This window comes from Rissa tridactyla, chromosome 20, assembly GCF_028500815.1.
Source record: "Rissa tridactyla isolate bRisTri1 chromosome 20, bRisTri1.patW.cur.20221130, whole genome shotgun sequence".
Taxonomy (NCBI): Eukaryota; Metazoa; Chordata; class Aves; order Charadriiformes; family Laridae; genus Rissa; species Rissa tridactyla.
This window is the reverse complement of record NC_071485.1, coordinates 2,959,363-2,975,303: the sequence shown is the minus strand read 5'-3', so window position 1 is coordinate 2,975,303 and position 15,941 is coordinate 2,959,363. Positions and strand designations below refer to the sequence as shown.

The following is a 15,941-nucleotide window of genomic DNA, read 5'->3' as shown; positions in this document are numbered from 1 at the left end:
GAAATGGCTACAGCAGCAGCTTTAATATTCAAGATTTCAGAACTAAAACATTATCTTTAATTCCAGAGGTGCCAAATGTCACTTTCTGAAGCTTACCACTTAATGTTTGCTCACGTATTAACAGCTGCTTAGAAGACTAAATATTGAAGTGAATCTCACAAAGGCCTAAGCCAGCAAACAATAATATAGGTCATTATCAACACAATAATCTTTCTGATCAACTTCAGAAGAAACTGTCTGAACCCTTTCTTCAAACATGTGAGAGCGTGGGAAGAATAAAATTATCACGTACACAAATGCAACGAACTACACAGAAAATGCTAAAAACCCCTTAAAAGTTACAGAGAAAAATATTATAGCTGTTTTGAAACATACCTGTAACCCCAAAAATATGCAGAGATACCAAGGTGGAACATCTTCAATAGTGTAAATCATGTCAGTTCTCTGCGCGTCTAAACTGCCACTGCTGTCCAGCGTCTCTGCCAAAGAGCTCTGTTTTGACAGGGAGGGTTGAGAAAGGTGGGGAGGGTAAAAATTCGGAGAGGACACAAAGGACAACAGTAGGTTACTGTTACATATGAATAAACTGAATTCCAACTATCAGGCAATTCCCAGATACTCCAAGGCTGGTGTTAACGCTCCAAGCGATGCTGATATGTTAACATTTTTAAAGCCTTCTACCTCTGATAATGAGTTCATCCCCAGCTGTAGCTACTGAACTTCTACCAAACGCATTTCTGTAAGCCGTTCCCTGCTTATCCCTTATACTAACGCAACAATTGTTCGTTTATGATCTAACTGACCTGGCTGCCAAAGTTGCCCAAAAATGGGATTATCATGACCGAACTGTTTATTAAAAAAGAAAAAAGAAAAAAAAAAAAAAAAAAAGGAAGAATCGTAACTATGTAGAAGAGTCAACAATGGCTATTTTGAAAGGAGAATGGCTATCCTTGCATAAGAGACCAAAATCACAGGCAGGAAAGTTCCTTATTACAGTAATTGCTTCCCTGCTTAATTCTTACTCAATTTCAATCCTGGTTAACCTTTTTTAAGCCACAAGATTTATTATTTTTGCTTCCACCCCACATGCAAGCAGTCAAGAACAATACCAAACGTTAGAACTGAATACATCTACGGCCAATTTATATTAGTCAACCGGACTTCCTCCAAGCCTGCAGGAATTTAAGCGAGACCACATTCTGGCCTACCATGTGCCCTAATTTGCAGAGAGCTAAGAGACAACTGACCACACGTACAAACGCATCAAAATCCCTGCAGATCTTCCAGTAAAACAAGATTCATCTCGATGGTTTCTTCTTTGCAACTAAGTGGAATCATTCCATTCAAACGCTCTGGTTTTGAAATTCCTGAGAACAAAAACACAATGCTCCAAAGCCCAAATACCAACAACAAAAGCAGGAGGAAGTATCAGATTTTATCATTTCAGCTCAATTATCCAAAAAATACCTTATATAACTACTGTTCTGACCTAATCCACACTAGAACATAACAAACTCATGTGAAGTAGCCTTACACAAAGACTGGGAACTTCGCCAGACTCGTCACTTTGCCTCAAACGGTCTTTACTTCTTCAAAAAAATCACAACACATCCACGGATTATGCTTAGATAATCTCTATTTGGTTTATCATCTGCAAGGTCAGGGAAGCCAAACTGACCCATGGTACTTCCCTCTTACCTCCGATTTCTGTCGGGAAAACAACTGCCACTGGGCTAATTCAAATTCAGGGAAAGTAAATAACCACACCGCTACGGAAAGGTCTAGGGTATTACAATGGAAAAGCAAAATATAGAAATGCTAATTTCAGAAGGCTCTTTTACACGATGCTAAGCCCTGAGCAATTTGCTCAGCAGGATTAGTTTAAATACAGTATAGGTCCTAAACAGAGGAATAAGGGAAATTCTTCACTGCACAACTCATCTCGCCAATTTGCAGCATTAATGTCTATTTTCATTGCCTGAAAAATGAAAGACCACCCTCCTGACCTGATTCTCTAGAAAATAACAAATAAAAACATGAGGAACTTGAGTTTTAGAGCTTCACCTCATACTGGAGGAAGAGCACTGAGCAGCAGTAAACGTGCACATGTCTCTAACTGGAACTTGGGAAAAACTGCGTACATCCTCATGTTGATGCACTTACGTGTAGATCCAAGGCAGGACACAAAGCTGCTGACCCCCAAAGGCAGGAGGAGGGTGACTCAAGAGCCAACGTAGTTATGGACACACATCAGGACATTTATCATTGCTAGAGGTTTCTAAGTTCCTAAGAACTTGCTCAGAACAAAGATTCACCCAGAGAAGCTGCTGTGATACTTTCTGTTCTTCTAAAACAGTTTTGTTAGCCTTTCCCCAGAGACTATACACACACATATATATGTATATATTAAAAAAAAAAAAAAAGTGTGTGTATGATTGCCTCACCTCCCCTCGATGTCACTGCAATGTACGCTCCACCTGAGAACTTTGCTCACCATTGATACTGCCTGTTTGTTCAACATTTCGACGAAGAGGTCATCATACACTTACAGAGAGGCAGAGGTCATGAAGGAAGAGTAAGAATGGTTACAACATCTGCTCGTGAGGTAGTTAAGAAATTAACTGTTTGCTTCACGAATCACATCAACGTTAGCTTCCCGAGTCACCCAAACAGCAGCGCAGATTTAGAAGAACAAACTGGGGACAGCTTCCCACCTGACTGCAGGGTAAAAAGACAAACCACCTATCACCGGGCACTGAGCAACCCGCATTACTCCTCCCAACGATGGGCAGAAGTGGGATTTTCAAAGTTCATAATGTCCCCATGCAGGATACCAGGTTCTCTAAAAATCCAGGAAGGGATCTGTGCAGATTGGTGGCTCTGTTTTGGCCCCTGCCTTTTGAAAAATCCAACTTTTGGCCTCTTTCTAGCTTTTCTGACTTTGGCAGATCAATATCCAGTAGCTATCTAAGTGTTCCATGTAGTGCCAACCACTAATTTTTCTTCATAGTACTGATGAGGCTGCATAAGCATATTCCCTAACTATTCCACATCTATTATATCACGCTACATCATGCTATATACATTCCCCATCTTCTTTGGGCAGCAAAAATCAGAAACAATGATCTGTTTCTACCAGGAAGACCATGTCACATGCAGCAAGTTTATTAGTTCTTTCAGAACTTTTCATTTGCCATTACATTTATGACTACATTTGCCTGCAACGAACAAAAAGCTCGGCAGGCACCAGGCCTAGGAACAAGTCAACTCGTCCGTCGCACATAGAAAGCTCTCTTTGGGCACAGATCAACAACCGCTAACCAACTGAAGCTCTCCTATTGCAAGTCAAGTTTATAGGTCTTCTAAAAAAGAATTTCAAACTTTAAAGCATAATTGTCATAGCAATGTCTGCCCTCCGCGGCAAAGTGGTTGGATAAAAAAAAAAAAAATAAAAAAAAATCCAAGATACTCCTCATTCCTTCCAAAGGCCAGACTTACTCTGCTTTGGAAGATGAAGCTTTCACCTTCAAACTTTTAGCAGATAATGGATAAAGGGAACCGACTGAACAAAGAGGAGTTTGAGAAGCAGGGTGAGGTCTGGCTACCCTGCTGATAAGTCACTGGGTAGTCACTGGCCCTTTTGCATCTTGAGCGTGTGCCTGCTGGTTTAATATACTGACTATGTGCTGGTGCTTGCCAAGTATGCCATAGTACGCTGTAGGGAACTGCTGGGAATGAACTCCACCTTTTGGAATGAGATACTGATCAGAGACTAATTCTTTTTTATTTTTTTATTTTTATTTTTAATTGGCCAAAGGTGGGACAACACAAAAATTTTAAAAAAGCACAGAAAAAGTATAAGCAGCGGGGGGAAAAAAATGAGACAGAGATAAAGGTGTTGGAAAAACACTGGTGCGTGTGTAGGTGTGTGTGAAACACAACAACAAACCCACCGCAAAATCCAAAGAAGCAAACACCACCAACAGTGCAAGACGAAGGCTGTTATCAAGTACTAGTGGGAAGGACCAAAAGAAAACCGACTGGGAAACTGCAGGGAATAAGGCCTTTAGAGAAATACCTCAAATAAAGAGCCGACGACATGTTCAGATTAATTCTATTAAGCAATAAGCAACACAGTATTGTTTATTTTACATGGATGCAGCAATACAGCTATTTTTCATCTGGGCTAATCGTTTATTGTTTCAGCTAACAAACGTTGCGAGACAACGTAAGCATTTGGCGTCCTCCAGGAATTAAGTACATTTCAGTCCTCTTTGTTAAAGGCTTTTTATTCAAGGTTTTTCGTTTGCTTTTTTTGGGTGAATGATCTCCCAAGACGAATGGAAAGCCAAGAACAAACATGCCTTATGCACACACTTATTCTAAGTGAAAAGCAGGCGGTTTGCCTAGATTACCAGAAATGCCATCTTAATACGCGAGGCTGTTAATTGCTACAGCCCCTCCTTTCACTGTTCATTCATTGTAAGCCACAGAAAAGCTTTAACTCAGACAGATTTGGTTGATTAAAAGCTCATGGTCTCTTTAAGATGAATTATCACCCATCACGTACAGTTTTGATGACATGGATGAAGTGGAAGGGAGAAAAATATTCATTTGGTAAAAACAGGCCATGAAGACATGCTTTAATGTCTAGAGATCGCTAATCTTAGTTGCACAATTTCATCCGAACACCTTTTGCTCAAGGCTTTTATCAGATTGTCTCTCTCCACACTAGTCTGAGCACGCTCCAAAAATCAGCCATCACAGACATATGCATGTCAACAGTTGCCAAAATTTGTCCATTAAAACATCAGCGTGATCAAGATGCTAGTAGAAATATATCTGAGACATAGAGGCAGGCTATCTGTAGGACACAGAGTATACAAAAGCATTCATAACATTCTTCTAAAATGTAACACTATGAGAACTCTGCCAGAATCACCTACTCGAGGTATATTTTAAATCTCAAATTCAGAAGTGAATTTTCATGTCCAAGTCAGAAAACCTTAACTACACCCTTTGATACCATTCTTGCCCCAACAGAAGCTACAGTCTCAAAGAAATGAGCATCATGATGCTCTTGCTTGGAACCAAGAGAGTTTTGTTCTTTTTTTCAATTAGGACATTTGAAAAATTTGGTAAAATTGAGGCTTTTTGGAGACAAGGCTTAGGCCCAAAGCCAATTAGATATAAATGCTTCAGAAAAAGATGCTGTTCAAATTTACTGTAATCCTCTTCCTTATTTTAAACAAAAGCTGAGATTCACACTGTCCCTGCTTGCAAGTTTATTATTATTGAACAGGATTGGGGAATGACAGAATTGAGAAAAAAGCTGGAAAAATCACAACCACATTGGTCTCCTTTGTGGCCTCAACTGGGTCTTCCTGAATAGCTAAGATACGATCATCATTTTCCTAAGGAAAAATGTTCAAGCGTTTTTATGAATGACCTGAAATTCATTCATAAAGCTGTCACTCAACAACAGTAAGCAGCCCCCTACTGGGAAAAAGGGCTAGAAAAATTAACCTTATGAGGTTGGAGCTTGGAAGAAATTGGGAAAGAGAGTGGGAAAGATCCCACTTTTGAAGGTGCTCAACACCACCAGTTCACTTGACTAAATGCAGAAAAAGCGAAGCACTGAAGAACAGAACAGGATGGCCTTAGCAGGGAAACCATGCGAAAGGCCAATGGAAATGAAGAAATCAAAAAATTGCGTATTATGAATTTTGGTGGCAGGTCAAAGTGCATTAACTGCTTCTAACATTTGCTGAGTCATTCCCCGAGTTCTGCAACTGAAATATGTGACCAGACGAGTCATGAGGACAGAACTCCCCCAAGCCTAATCTGAATCTGCAAGTCAGCATGTTTGATTAGAGAAAGAAAACCCCTCAGCCAAGTAAAACTAGTGTGGACAAATAATCGAACTGAAAAAGCAAGAATGAGTTCTCGCCTAGAAGGACACCGCTACGTACCTTTTCTGCTATGCCATTTTCTGTAGTATAGATGGCCATCAACTCTGTGTCTTCTGTATCCTGATCCCCGCTGGATGTTGCTCCACCATTTATCACGACCTTAAAAATAAAACAAAAAAAAAAGAAACACGAGGTCTTAAAATAAACATTTTCTCTGCAATCATACCTCACGCCACTCAGTATTCTCCCTCGACATCTGCCTTTGACATTTTGTCAGAAAACGTTACAAGCATGGCAAGCAATCATTTCTGTAACAGCATGGCTAGGAGTGTATAGAAAGTTGAAAGCCATCACTCAAAGCCTGGACAGTATCAACTGAGGGGGGAGTAAACCATCAGCAGGTTGACTGGAAGAGTTCTTAAGAGGCAGACGTGTACAACAGAATGATACAACTGAAAATCTAAGTGAGTTGAAGACGACAAACAAATGTTTCCTCGTTGTCGCGTGCTACTCTCACTCAAGTAACTCGGGACATACGGGGGGTTGGTGCGTTCTGCACTAGGACGGTTAATTGTTTGAATCATGAACAGCCTGGGAAATCACATGTCCTGCAAACAGCACTGCTCTGGAGTGCAGAAGTGAAAACAGCTACAGATAACATAATTGACCATGTTTATATATAAACAATAAGTGGCAAAAGAGGTTTTACTACTTATGGAAATAAAGGTTTTATAGAGCATGATTAGAATAAGGCATTATTCACTGATTCACACTGAGCTTGACTAAGCAGTACCTGAATGTGTTACTTACAGGCAGGGTGAAAAAGGTGGGATGTTTAGATTCATCCTCATATTTGCCTTCTGTCGAGCCTCCCGCCTCCACCGACTTCGAAGTGGTGTTCTTGCCAATCCCCATCGTTTCCAGAATGTCAGGGACTTGCATGCAGTACCCAAGCAGATGCTTCCGGGATGACAGGTCAAGTACTAAGGATAATTTCTTGTTTAAACAGCAGTACCTCCAGGAATCGTAAAAGTGCTCAGGAATCCAGCTGGGACATTAGAGTTGCTTTTTTAAGTATCGTTAGCATCAATGGCACCTAGAATTGAAGAGATAAATTAACTTTTCCTTTATCACCTAAGATATATGTAGAAACACACACGCCCTGCAGCCTTGGTTCCCTTTTACACTCATGACTCACCCACTCTTATCATTACTCTCTGATTTGATAATTAGCAGATTACCATTTAAAGATAAAGCTGAGAGTGTTTTAAATTCTTTTCATGATGATACTGTGCCAATCCCCTCATTCTTCTCTTGTGGTCTTCAATTATTAGTAGTATACTGAAACCTTGGTTTTGTTTCTATTTCACAGTCATTTCCATAGAACTTTCTGGGAATAAAGTACGCCTGTACTCCAGCACTCCAGCCAGTGTGGATGTAGAACAGATTGCTACTGAACATCCATTGCAAACTATACTCGTGCTTCTTCAAAGACCATAAATGTGGAGACGTACTCACAAGTTCACCTGTGCATAACTAAATCCTTCCTTTTAAAACAACTTGTTTTTAAATAAAAAGCATCCAGGAAGCTTAGACGAGATGGACAGTGGAGCACACCTGACTTTCAGCGAGTCTATTTCAGACAGACAGAAACAGCCCTTTCTGCTGAACACCCTCACTCAAAATTATCCCAGTTGCTTGCGGGTCATTCAAAGCAATCTGCCCCATGAGGCCGAACCAACCGCTTCAGGATAAAAATGTGCATTTTAATTAGTATCACCACTACTTTGGCACAGGAACAGGAAAGATCGTACAGGTTACTGGTTCTCTTTTGTTTTCCCAGATGGGTCACTACAGTACAGTTTTCCCACATTTGTTCCTTAAATTAGACCTGCCAGTCCAGGGTCATCCACACTTTTGCCATTTCCAAGGCTAAGGAACATGAACTAACAGATTTGAACCTAAACTTCCCACTGGACAGCCTGGAAAATTCTTCAACAAACCAAGTTTTGCAACCTGTGGTTTCTGAGCTTCAAAAAAGAAAGCGCAGCTGCAGACAAAACAAGCTCAGCTGCAGATGAAAGTACATGATAGAACCTGAAAACTGGCCTTTTCAAAACCGTATCAAGCGAAATTTTCTACAAAACCAGGAACACAATCCAGCAGCAAAACGTACTACACGCTGGCGTTACTTCAAAAGCAAGTTAACGACACTTTCCACTTAATTGCTAGAGGTGGAAATGCAGCTAATGGACATCCAAAAAAACACAGTTATGTATATATTAGAAAGCAAAAAAAAAAAAAAAAAAAAAAATAGAGTTTGGGTTTTTTCTTAAGCCTCCCTTCAAAAACGCTGTGCAGGAAAATGCCAGCAGCTTCAATGTCTACTGTAATTGCAATAATAATGAAACTTGACAAAGACCCTTCTGCTAGGGACAATTTAGGACTGTTTGAAAAATTACAGAGTACTAATATTTTAGAAGCTCTTAATAGCTGTTAATTGAGCATTTTCTAGAAAAATCTGGTTACTTGAGGTCAAAGAGATATTAATCTTTCAAAGCGATACAACTTTTCAAGAGAGAAAATATAGATTTATATACATAGCGTAAGAAACGCTACTTAGGCGCCGAGACAGCCTTGAAGCACTCCTAATTAAATCAAAATGTAATAGAAAGTAGCACCTTCCAATAAGAGGTTAATTAAGATTTGTTTCTTAAAGTAAATATTAAAATAGCATAATTAATTATTTCTCACTTGAACTTAAGACTGAAGGAGAAGAGTGGTTTGAGCACTCAAGCCTTTCTGGAAAAGGCATTCCCATTTTTACAATGACCACAGACCTTCCCTTCAAAAAGCGCAAATCTCCAGACATGAGCAGCGACGTTAAATTAGTTTGTCTGCTTCTGAGTTTGTGCTCAGAAAACTGGCAACGCCTCCTCCAGTCTCTACAGGAACACTCATCTCTCTCAGCTGCCCCTGCAGGTCTGAGAGGGGACCCGAAAAGGTCAGAGAGGACCAAGAGACAGATAAGAGTTAAAGGTCGGGGGGGGTGGGCAGTGGGGGTGGCTGGGTTTGGTTGGGGTTTTTTTTTTTTTTTTTTTTTTTTTTTTTTTTTTTTTTTTAGGGATTTTGTGTGCTTTTACTATAGAGGCACGAGGGACTTTTTTTAAAGCACATAAGAAAAAAAAGAAAAGAATTTGCTTTTTTTTCTGTCAACGTAGACTTATTTTATTCTCCAAGAAAATCAGCGATGGAGACAGGCGTAGTTTAGTCTGGCAGCTTTATCATCTCAGATTGGAAAGGAAAAGGGAAAGGGCAGAATTGCACCTCCCTAGCAAAGGCAGCCATGCCAATAAAACACCAGCGTAAGAGTTACACCAGCAGGAAACCTGCCATTCAGGAGATCTGGTTTACGGTATTCTGGCACCATAAGCCTCTTAGTTAGCATTAACCAGCACCTCCACCGATGCAAAAGAAAAGACCACATAATCCTATTTTACTTCGCGCTGCAAGGCGGTAAGACTGCTATCTTCTCAAAGATGTGATCATTCCTTGGGAATTGTTCTTGAGATTTACATCAGGAGAACACGCAAATAAGCTGCGCCTTCTATTAATTCTTGAGAGCCAAAACACAACAGCTAGAACGGTAGCGGTTGGATGAGGGTTCCCAGATGACGACGAACAAGTGACTCCGCATTAACAGGCAAAAACACTCTCAGCTACTGCTTCTCCTAGAAGGAGGGAGGTATGTGTGTACGTATACACATTTACATGCACATAGACACTACACGTACATACGTGTGTTCGGGGAGAGGGGCAGTCCAAGGAAAACAAGGAGAACACATCTCCAAACTCTTTTTGCTTCTACTCAGCAATTACACTCGCACTTTATGGCACAGATGATAATCAGAGATTTTCAAGAACGCTTTTATTCTGCAATCACAAGGGTCAAATTGAAACAGAAATCTTCAGGCAGCAGGAGATCAGGTTATCTGAAAGATATCAGTCTTTTTTGTCAGACCTCTTATCCTACCAACTGAGCATAGCTACACAGGATGACTCAGACTGTTATAGCCCTCTGTAACACATTTAACTGATCAGAAGCTGAAAAGCCATGTAAAAAGAGATAAAACTCATTCAACACCAGCTCGGTACACACAGTACACTGAATTATCTGCTGCCTTGGATCAAATGGAAAGGCTAGAAGTGAAACTTCCACCAGCATACTGATTAACTTTCATCTCTTTCCATACCAAATTATCTTCAGTGCTCATACATGATTAACCCAGGAAGACCAAAAGCTGACACAGGTTTACAATGCTTTAGATAAGATTAGTATCTAGACAAACAGCTTCTGCAGGGGATAGTCTAGGTGCAAGTTCACAGGAGGAAAACCCTCCTAGCTGGGGAAAGGCTACTCTGGATCTTCGACACGTTTGCCCTTTTCTCCAACACACAAATCATCTTCCAGATTTGACACCAGGACACACAGCTACGGGAGCGTCTGGTTTGACACAACGTGGTAGTTCTTACACTTGGTGTTTTCATGACCACTAACATCACATTTTCTATTTTACCAAGGGAGCTGCCATTTTGTTTAAAGAAGTTATAATGCATTTCAAAGTTCACTGAAAGAAAAAACCATCAGAGATGGAGATGTACAATGCAAGACTGTAATTAAACCTACTTTTCATTTCCTCCTTTCAGATTCTGCCTGCAAGTCATTACTCTGGAACCTCTGCCACAAATAAAAATGGTCAGTGAAGTACACAACAAAGGTTTTCCTCCAGAGAAATCTGCCCATATACCAAGACAGGCTGCACAAAAAGCTTCTATTTCACAAGGTACCACATTGCATGCAAGAATAATTTGAAAACCCACCTCTTACCAGATTCAAAAGTTAACTTGGGCAGGACAGAAGATACAGATAAATGTAAAGAGCTTATTAATGTGGAATGGAAAAATGGATCATGAACCCCATTAAAGGTGGAGGCAACCGTAATATAAGTCTTCTCCCTTGCACGCATTATTTTCTTTTAAAGCAGCATCATTTGATCTAGTTCTTGGCTGAACCACACTACAAACGTTCCCTACTTTTCCGTATTATTCTGAGAATACCCAGTTAACAATTACAAAAGACAAATAAAAAAAATATTCAGATTTGCTGTGATGGCATTCATCTGTGCTATGTTTGAGGGCCTTTAACATTTGAATCCAGAGTTCGGCAAAGCAATGAGTCGGGAAAACAAAACCAATCCGACCTCCAGACTGCAATGTGCTTGGGGCAATAGGTTGTTGGTGTCTTTCTGTTTGTTTGGGTTTTGGTTTTGTTTTTTTTTTTTTTTTCAACATCCATTAGAGGAGTCAACAATTTGTCAGGTGCTGACAGACCGGCAGCACCACAACTAGGAAGCAATGCTGTGCTCAGGATATGTTGTCAATATTAGGAAGCTCATTGCACCACACCTGCAAGGAGCAGACCTAGAGGTTAACCCTTTGGAAGAAGCTTAGTCTGGACCTCAGGTTCCCCCATGACTGTCACAATGACTTTCAACTATGAAAACCACTGTTTTTCCAAAGTGTAAGAATGATGCACGGCTTGTTTTCCCCAGAAGCTTTAAGAGGGAAGCAGCTCTATGTATTTCCTTATTTTCCAAATTCAAAACAAAAACTTCCTAAAACCATGCGGGTCTTTCCAAATTTCAACTAGATCACAAGTTTTTATCAACTGAGCCAGGCCCACCATACAGAGATGTTAGCCAAAATACTTTAGACTTTCCATATTGATTTGTGCAGCTGCTTTGAGGACAGGAGACAGCTGACCCAGCATAAAGCTGGGCAGATAAACATGAGCAACGGGCACAAAGTTTGAACACAACTTAAGTGGCCCGATTTAGTGCTTTGCATGATGGGGCCACAGCATTTTATTACTGGTACCAGGTCTCCTAAGACCACAGCCATCGCTGGACAATCTCAAGTGTTTTACCCCTCAATAAAGCGGCAGAGCTGCCTGCAAAGACAAATGGAAACTGGCTACCTTATAGTTGTGGTCTGCTGTATTGTTTTCCCTCCAACACTAAGTTCTGCTGGAAGAGGTCTGGGACACAAGTAAACCAGCTGGTGAAAAGAGTTAAAAGAAGAATCCTAGCTCGTCTGAAAGGTAAGTGTATTCCCTCCTATCTCTTAGCATAGCGGAAGTGTCTAACAGAACTAACTAGTTAATCAGTACCTGTGGTCCTCTCCTCTCCACCTTGACCGTGGAAGAATCAGGAACTGACCTACGTTTGGTGGCCCTTCACTGCTGTGCAAGGGAAGTATTTGTAAGGGAAGCACAACAGGCGTGGTTGTAAAACAATCTGGCGATGAAACAGCACATTCTTTAGAGTGTACTGATGGAAAAACTCCCAGGAGCACTAACGTAGGTATGCCACCTGGAAAGCACATGTCACACCGCCCCGAGGAAGGAGTGGTGTCAGATCCAGCCCAGGACCTTTCTGGCTTTTACAGATGGCTGAAGAGCCAAGAGAGCTCAGTCTGTTGCATACACTACGGAGATTAGAATCAAATTAAGGTGACAGCTTAATTACCATCTTCCATTTATTATTTGTAATTAGCTGTCAGACTCGTGAATAACAGCAACTTTCTCCTGCAAGCAGAGATGATGCTCAGCCAGAAGTTGTCCAACCTTCCATCAACCGAGGTTAGCTTCACCTAAATTTTAAATAAATTCAAAACACTTGAGGCAAATAACCTGAACTGCAGCAGTACATCTGGAGTTCCACCACCCCCAGCAGTAGTTTCAAGTGTTTGGCATCTCCGAAACTCAAGCACACGATGTGTTTGAACACAAATCAAGACATCCTGTATGTCTGAGATTATGTTTTTTGGCAATAGACACACAACAGAGATGTGGAAAGGGACTTGGACTGCCTGCACATCAGGATGATTTATCCTTAAAATGTACCAAGCCTGAGCAGAAAACAAAATCAGTTTTAAAATCCACTTCACCCCCTCATACCCAATACTGTGAGCACAGCAGAGCCATTTCTGGAAAGGGCATGCTGTAGACTGCAACTAAAGATAAATTCTCAGTTCCCGTAGCATCAGACAGCTATGAAGAATTTAAGCCAGCAACAAATGCACCACATTTAGTTTGTTTAGTTTAAGAAAGTGCATTTAGGCCAAGCTGCTAATACTAGCGTACAGCACTAGGGACACATTAAAGAAAACCGCACGTCGCAGGACAGAGCTGCTTACAGTTTGGTTGCCAGCTGACGTTCCCCAAGAGACAGGGAGAAGGGGGACAGGCAGACACACGGCTCAGATCGGCACGAGAGTATCCAGGGAGATGCAGATGGCTGCAGGAGGTGGCAGGATGGATGCCAACAGATCAGGCAACTTTTGAAAGAAACTCCTTCACGGAAACACTGTACCAAACTGATTAGGGAAACAGGAGTGCTTCTGCGCTTTCACAACCAACAATGCAGACAATTAAGGAATTTTGTGGAGGCTCCAATTAGACAAGTTTACTTACAGGGTACACAGCCATCCCTGGCCAGATGCACAATTTAACATAAAAGCAAGGCAATTCCCAGTTAATTACGGAACAGCAGCTTTCTGCAGATTGCTACTGGCTCTAGTTAAGCCCGTTGCACAAAATTTCTGTACTGATTTTGTGCCATTAAGGTATTAAAAATCAAAGATTCCCCTTCCTGTTACTAGACACACCTTGTCTTCTGTGCATCGGATGGGAGCCACGGGCACTGTGGTTCGTATTTCTACGTGTCCTCACTTTTACGAGTCCTGAGTTACACTATTTTTAATACTAGAAGAACCTTAGAACAAGATTCCCCCCCTCTCGCTCTCCAGCCTGCCTGCCACAACCTTTCACATGTGCTATTTAACAGCATAAATACAGTAAGCCTGAAAGTTTTCTGAGAAGTCATTAAAAATGAAACAATACATTACCAAGGGGGCTTAAAAATATTCACGACCAAATTACAAGCAATCAGGAGAGTGGCAACTTTGCTACCCAACGTTGTCAAAAACGTTGCTTGATGTTTTCCTACAAAGCAAAAATGTCTTCCCCATTTCAAAGGATTCATCAACAAGTATCTCATCAGCGAGGCTAATAAAGCCCAACAAGTACTTCACATGATGCAATCAAAGTACTGTCTGCAGACCCGCAACCACAAGTTCAATTGCTTCAGAGTGCTGGCCAGGAGTATTACACCTCCAGACTGGTACTTGGATATGGCGCCCGTGAGGTCCTCTACCCCACAAACCGTTCCAGATACGTAGGTGTGCCCAAAGGGCGTTTTTTCAACCTTCCAGGGGATTTTGACCATCTTAAAGATGTGAAAAAAGCTGCAGAGCACCCGCGCTTAATCTTCTGTTGCTACATGTAAAAACCATCTTCCCGCTTTCGTCTTAAGTAGAGCTTTTCCTCGGGCTATTTTTGAAACTGAGCCTCTTTGGTCTGAAAAATACTCGTGATTTGTCTTTACCAGGCAGCTCTTGCACCCAGAGTTCCTTCCCATGAAATGAAATTGCACTGAAATGCTACCATGTCCTTAAATGCCACAAAGACGATCCCCCCCCTCCCCCCGCAATCAACAGCGAACTACATCCACACTTAAAATAACAAAAGTATATACTTCAAATTCCTAATGCAACACTTCACAAAAAGACATAATTTCCCTTTACCTGCAGTAGAAGCAAAGTACTGCTGTTTTAAATATGCCCAACTTCCTAACATTTAGGTTTTAAAAAACAAGAGCTGACGGGCACTTTAAGAAGTTTTGGTCCCAAGTCAGTTTCTTGCTTCACTTCAAAGTAAGTCTTCAAAGTGCAAACAGATTCTTTCTTTGTAGGCACTAATGAATTTTTAAGTAGTTGGTATTTTGACTGCCATCCAGAATAGTGCCTCTCAACAACTGACCAACGTTATTGGGGCATGTCTACACAAAGATGCCCAGGAAAGTTATGCCGAGCTCAAACCCTCCGTTGATTTAAAGCACATTAGCTAAATCTCATTAACTTCCTGTGTGAATGAGCTTGTTGAGAAGAGGACTTAACTCCAACTGAATGAGACATTAACAAAGGATCTCGCAGCTTTCAAAAACTACACGTTTGGTTACTCAAGTTATTGAAAAAGAGCTTATTTAGGCTATGATTCTAAACAAAAATATCCGAAATAGGAGTATTTCCAGTAAGCATAGGTCAACCTGCAAGTGCATTTGGTCAAAAACATTATTGGTCAAGCAGTTCCTTGCTCATCTTTCACCCCATTACTCCCTCATTTTATTGTTCCAATAGCCAACTGTTTTGCCAAGTTTCTGTGCAGCCTGTGCACCACCCTCCGTAAGGGATCCCATCAACGTGTACACAATGGTCTGCGTTAACAGAGTCCCAACAAAGATCAAGAAAGAAGTATACAGAAGCAGCCATAAGATTACATTTCAAAGAAGTGTAAGCAAAATCGAGGAGATAACAATTTTACAGCTTGACATCAAGTGATGGTATCAAATGGCACCTGCAGCATTCTCTAGATAGCAATGATGCTCAGGGTAAATAAAACTGAAGTAGCAGATCACTGTTCCTTATATAAAACACATTACTACTTTATAGTCTCACTTCCAGCACAGTACACCTCCCTCACTGTTTGTAGTACACATTCACTTGATTTATAATAGTACACAGTCCCTACAAGACTCCCTGTGGAGCATTAATAATCAAAGAATTCAGATACTTCCACATTATTCTGGATGTTAATACACAGTTCATTAAGCTCCCTCATTCAGAAAGCAACCTGAGCACACACTGATTCCTTTCTCAACTTTCTTTGTACTTCTACTTGGCACTTTGATGAAAGCTACGTTTTTTCCAAGACCTTAATCACATTAAAACAACGGTGAAGTTAGAGACTCAACTAGGAAAAATTCCATTTATTAAGGAAATCAGGGTGGTGTGCCAACTTCTTCAACTCTGAATACGAAGCTCCTTTCCAAAGGCTTAGGCATTCCTACG

At 40.9% G+C, this 15,941-nt stretch overlaps 1 protein-coding gene across 6 annotated transcripts in view; it reads right to left on the bottom strand.

Annotated features, from left to right (window-relative positions):
• The window catches only part of SLC23A2 (solute carrier family 23 member 2), a 57,267-nt gene that overhangs the window by 25,411 nt on the left and 15,915 nt on the right, over positions 1–15,941 (bottom strand). For 5 of the 6 annotated variants that reach the window (XM_054180943.1, XM_054180942.1, XM_054180944.1 and 2 more), the window contains 3 exons: positions 6,723–7,008; positions 5,973–6,071; positions 376–492 (listed from right to left, as the gene is read on the bottom strand). In XM_054180943.1, the coding sequence (XP_054036918.1) occupies positions 376–492; positions 5,973–6,071; positions 6,723–6,854 (348 nt within the window). In that variant the 5' untranslated portion in view covers positions 6,855–7,008. Of the gene's footprint in view, positions 1–375; positions 493–1,256; positions 1,368–5,972; positions 6,072–6,722; positions 7,009–15,941 lie in introns of those variants that run through there. The other variant, XM_054180947.1, reaches the window with a different exon arrangement.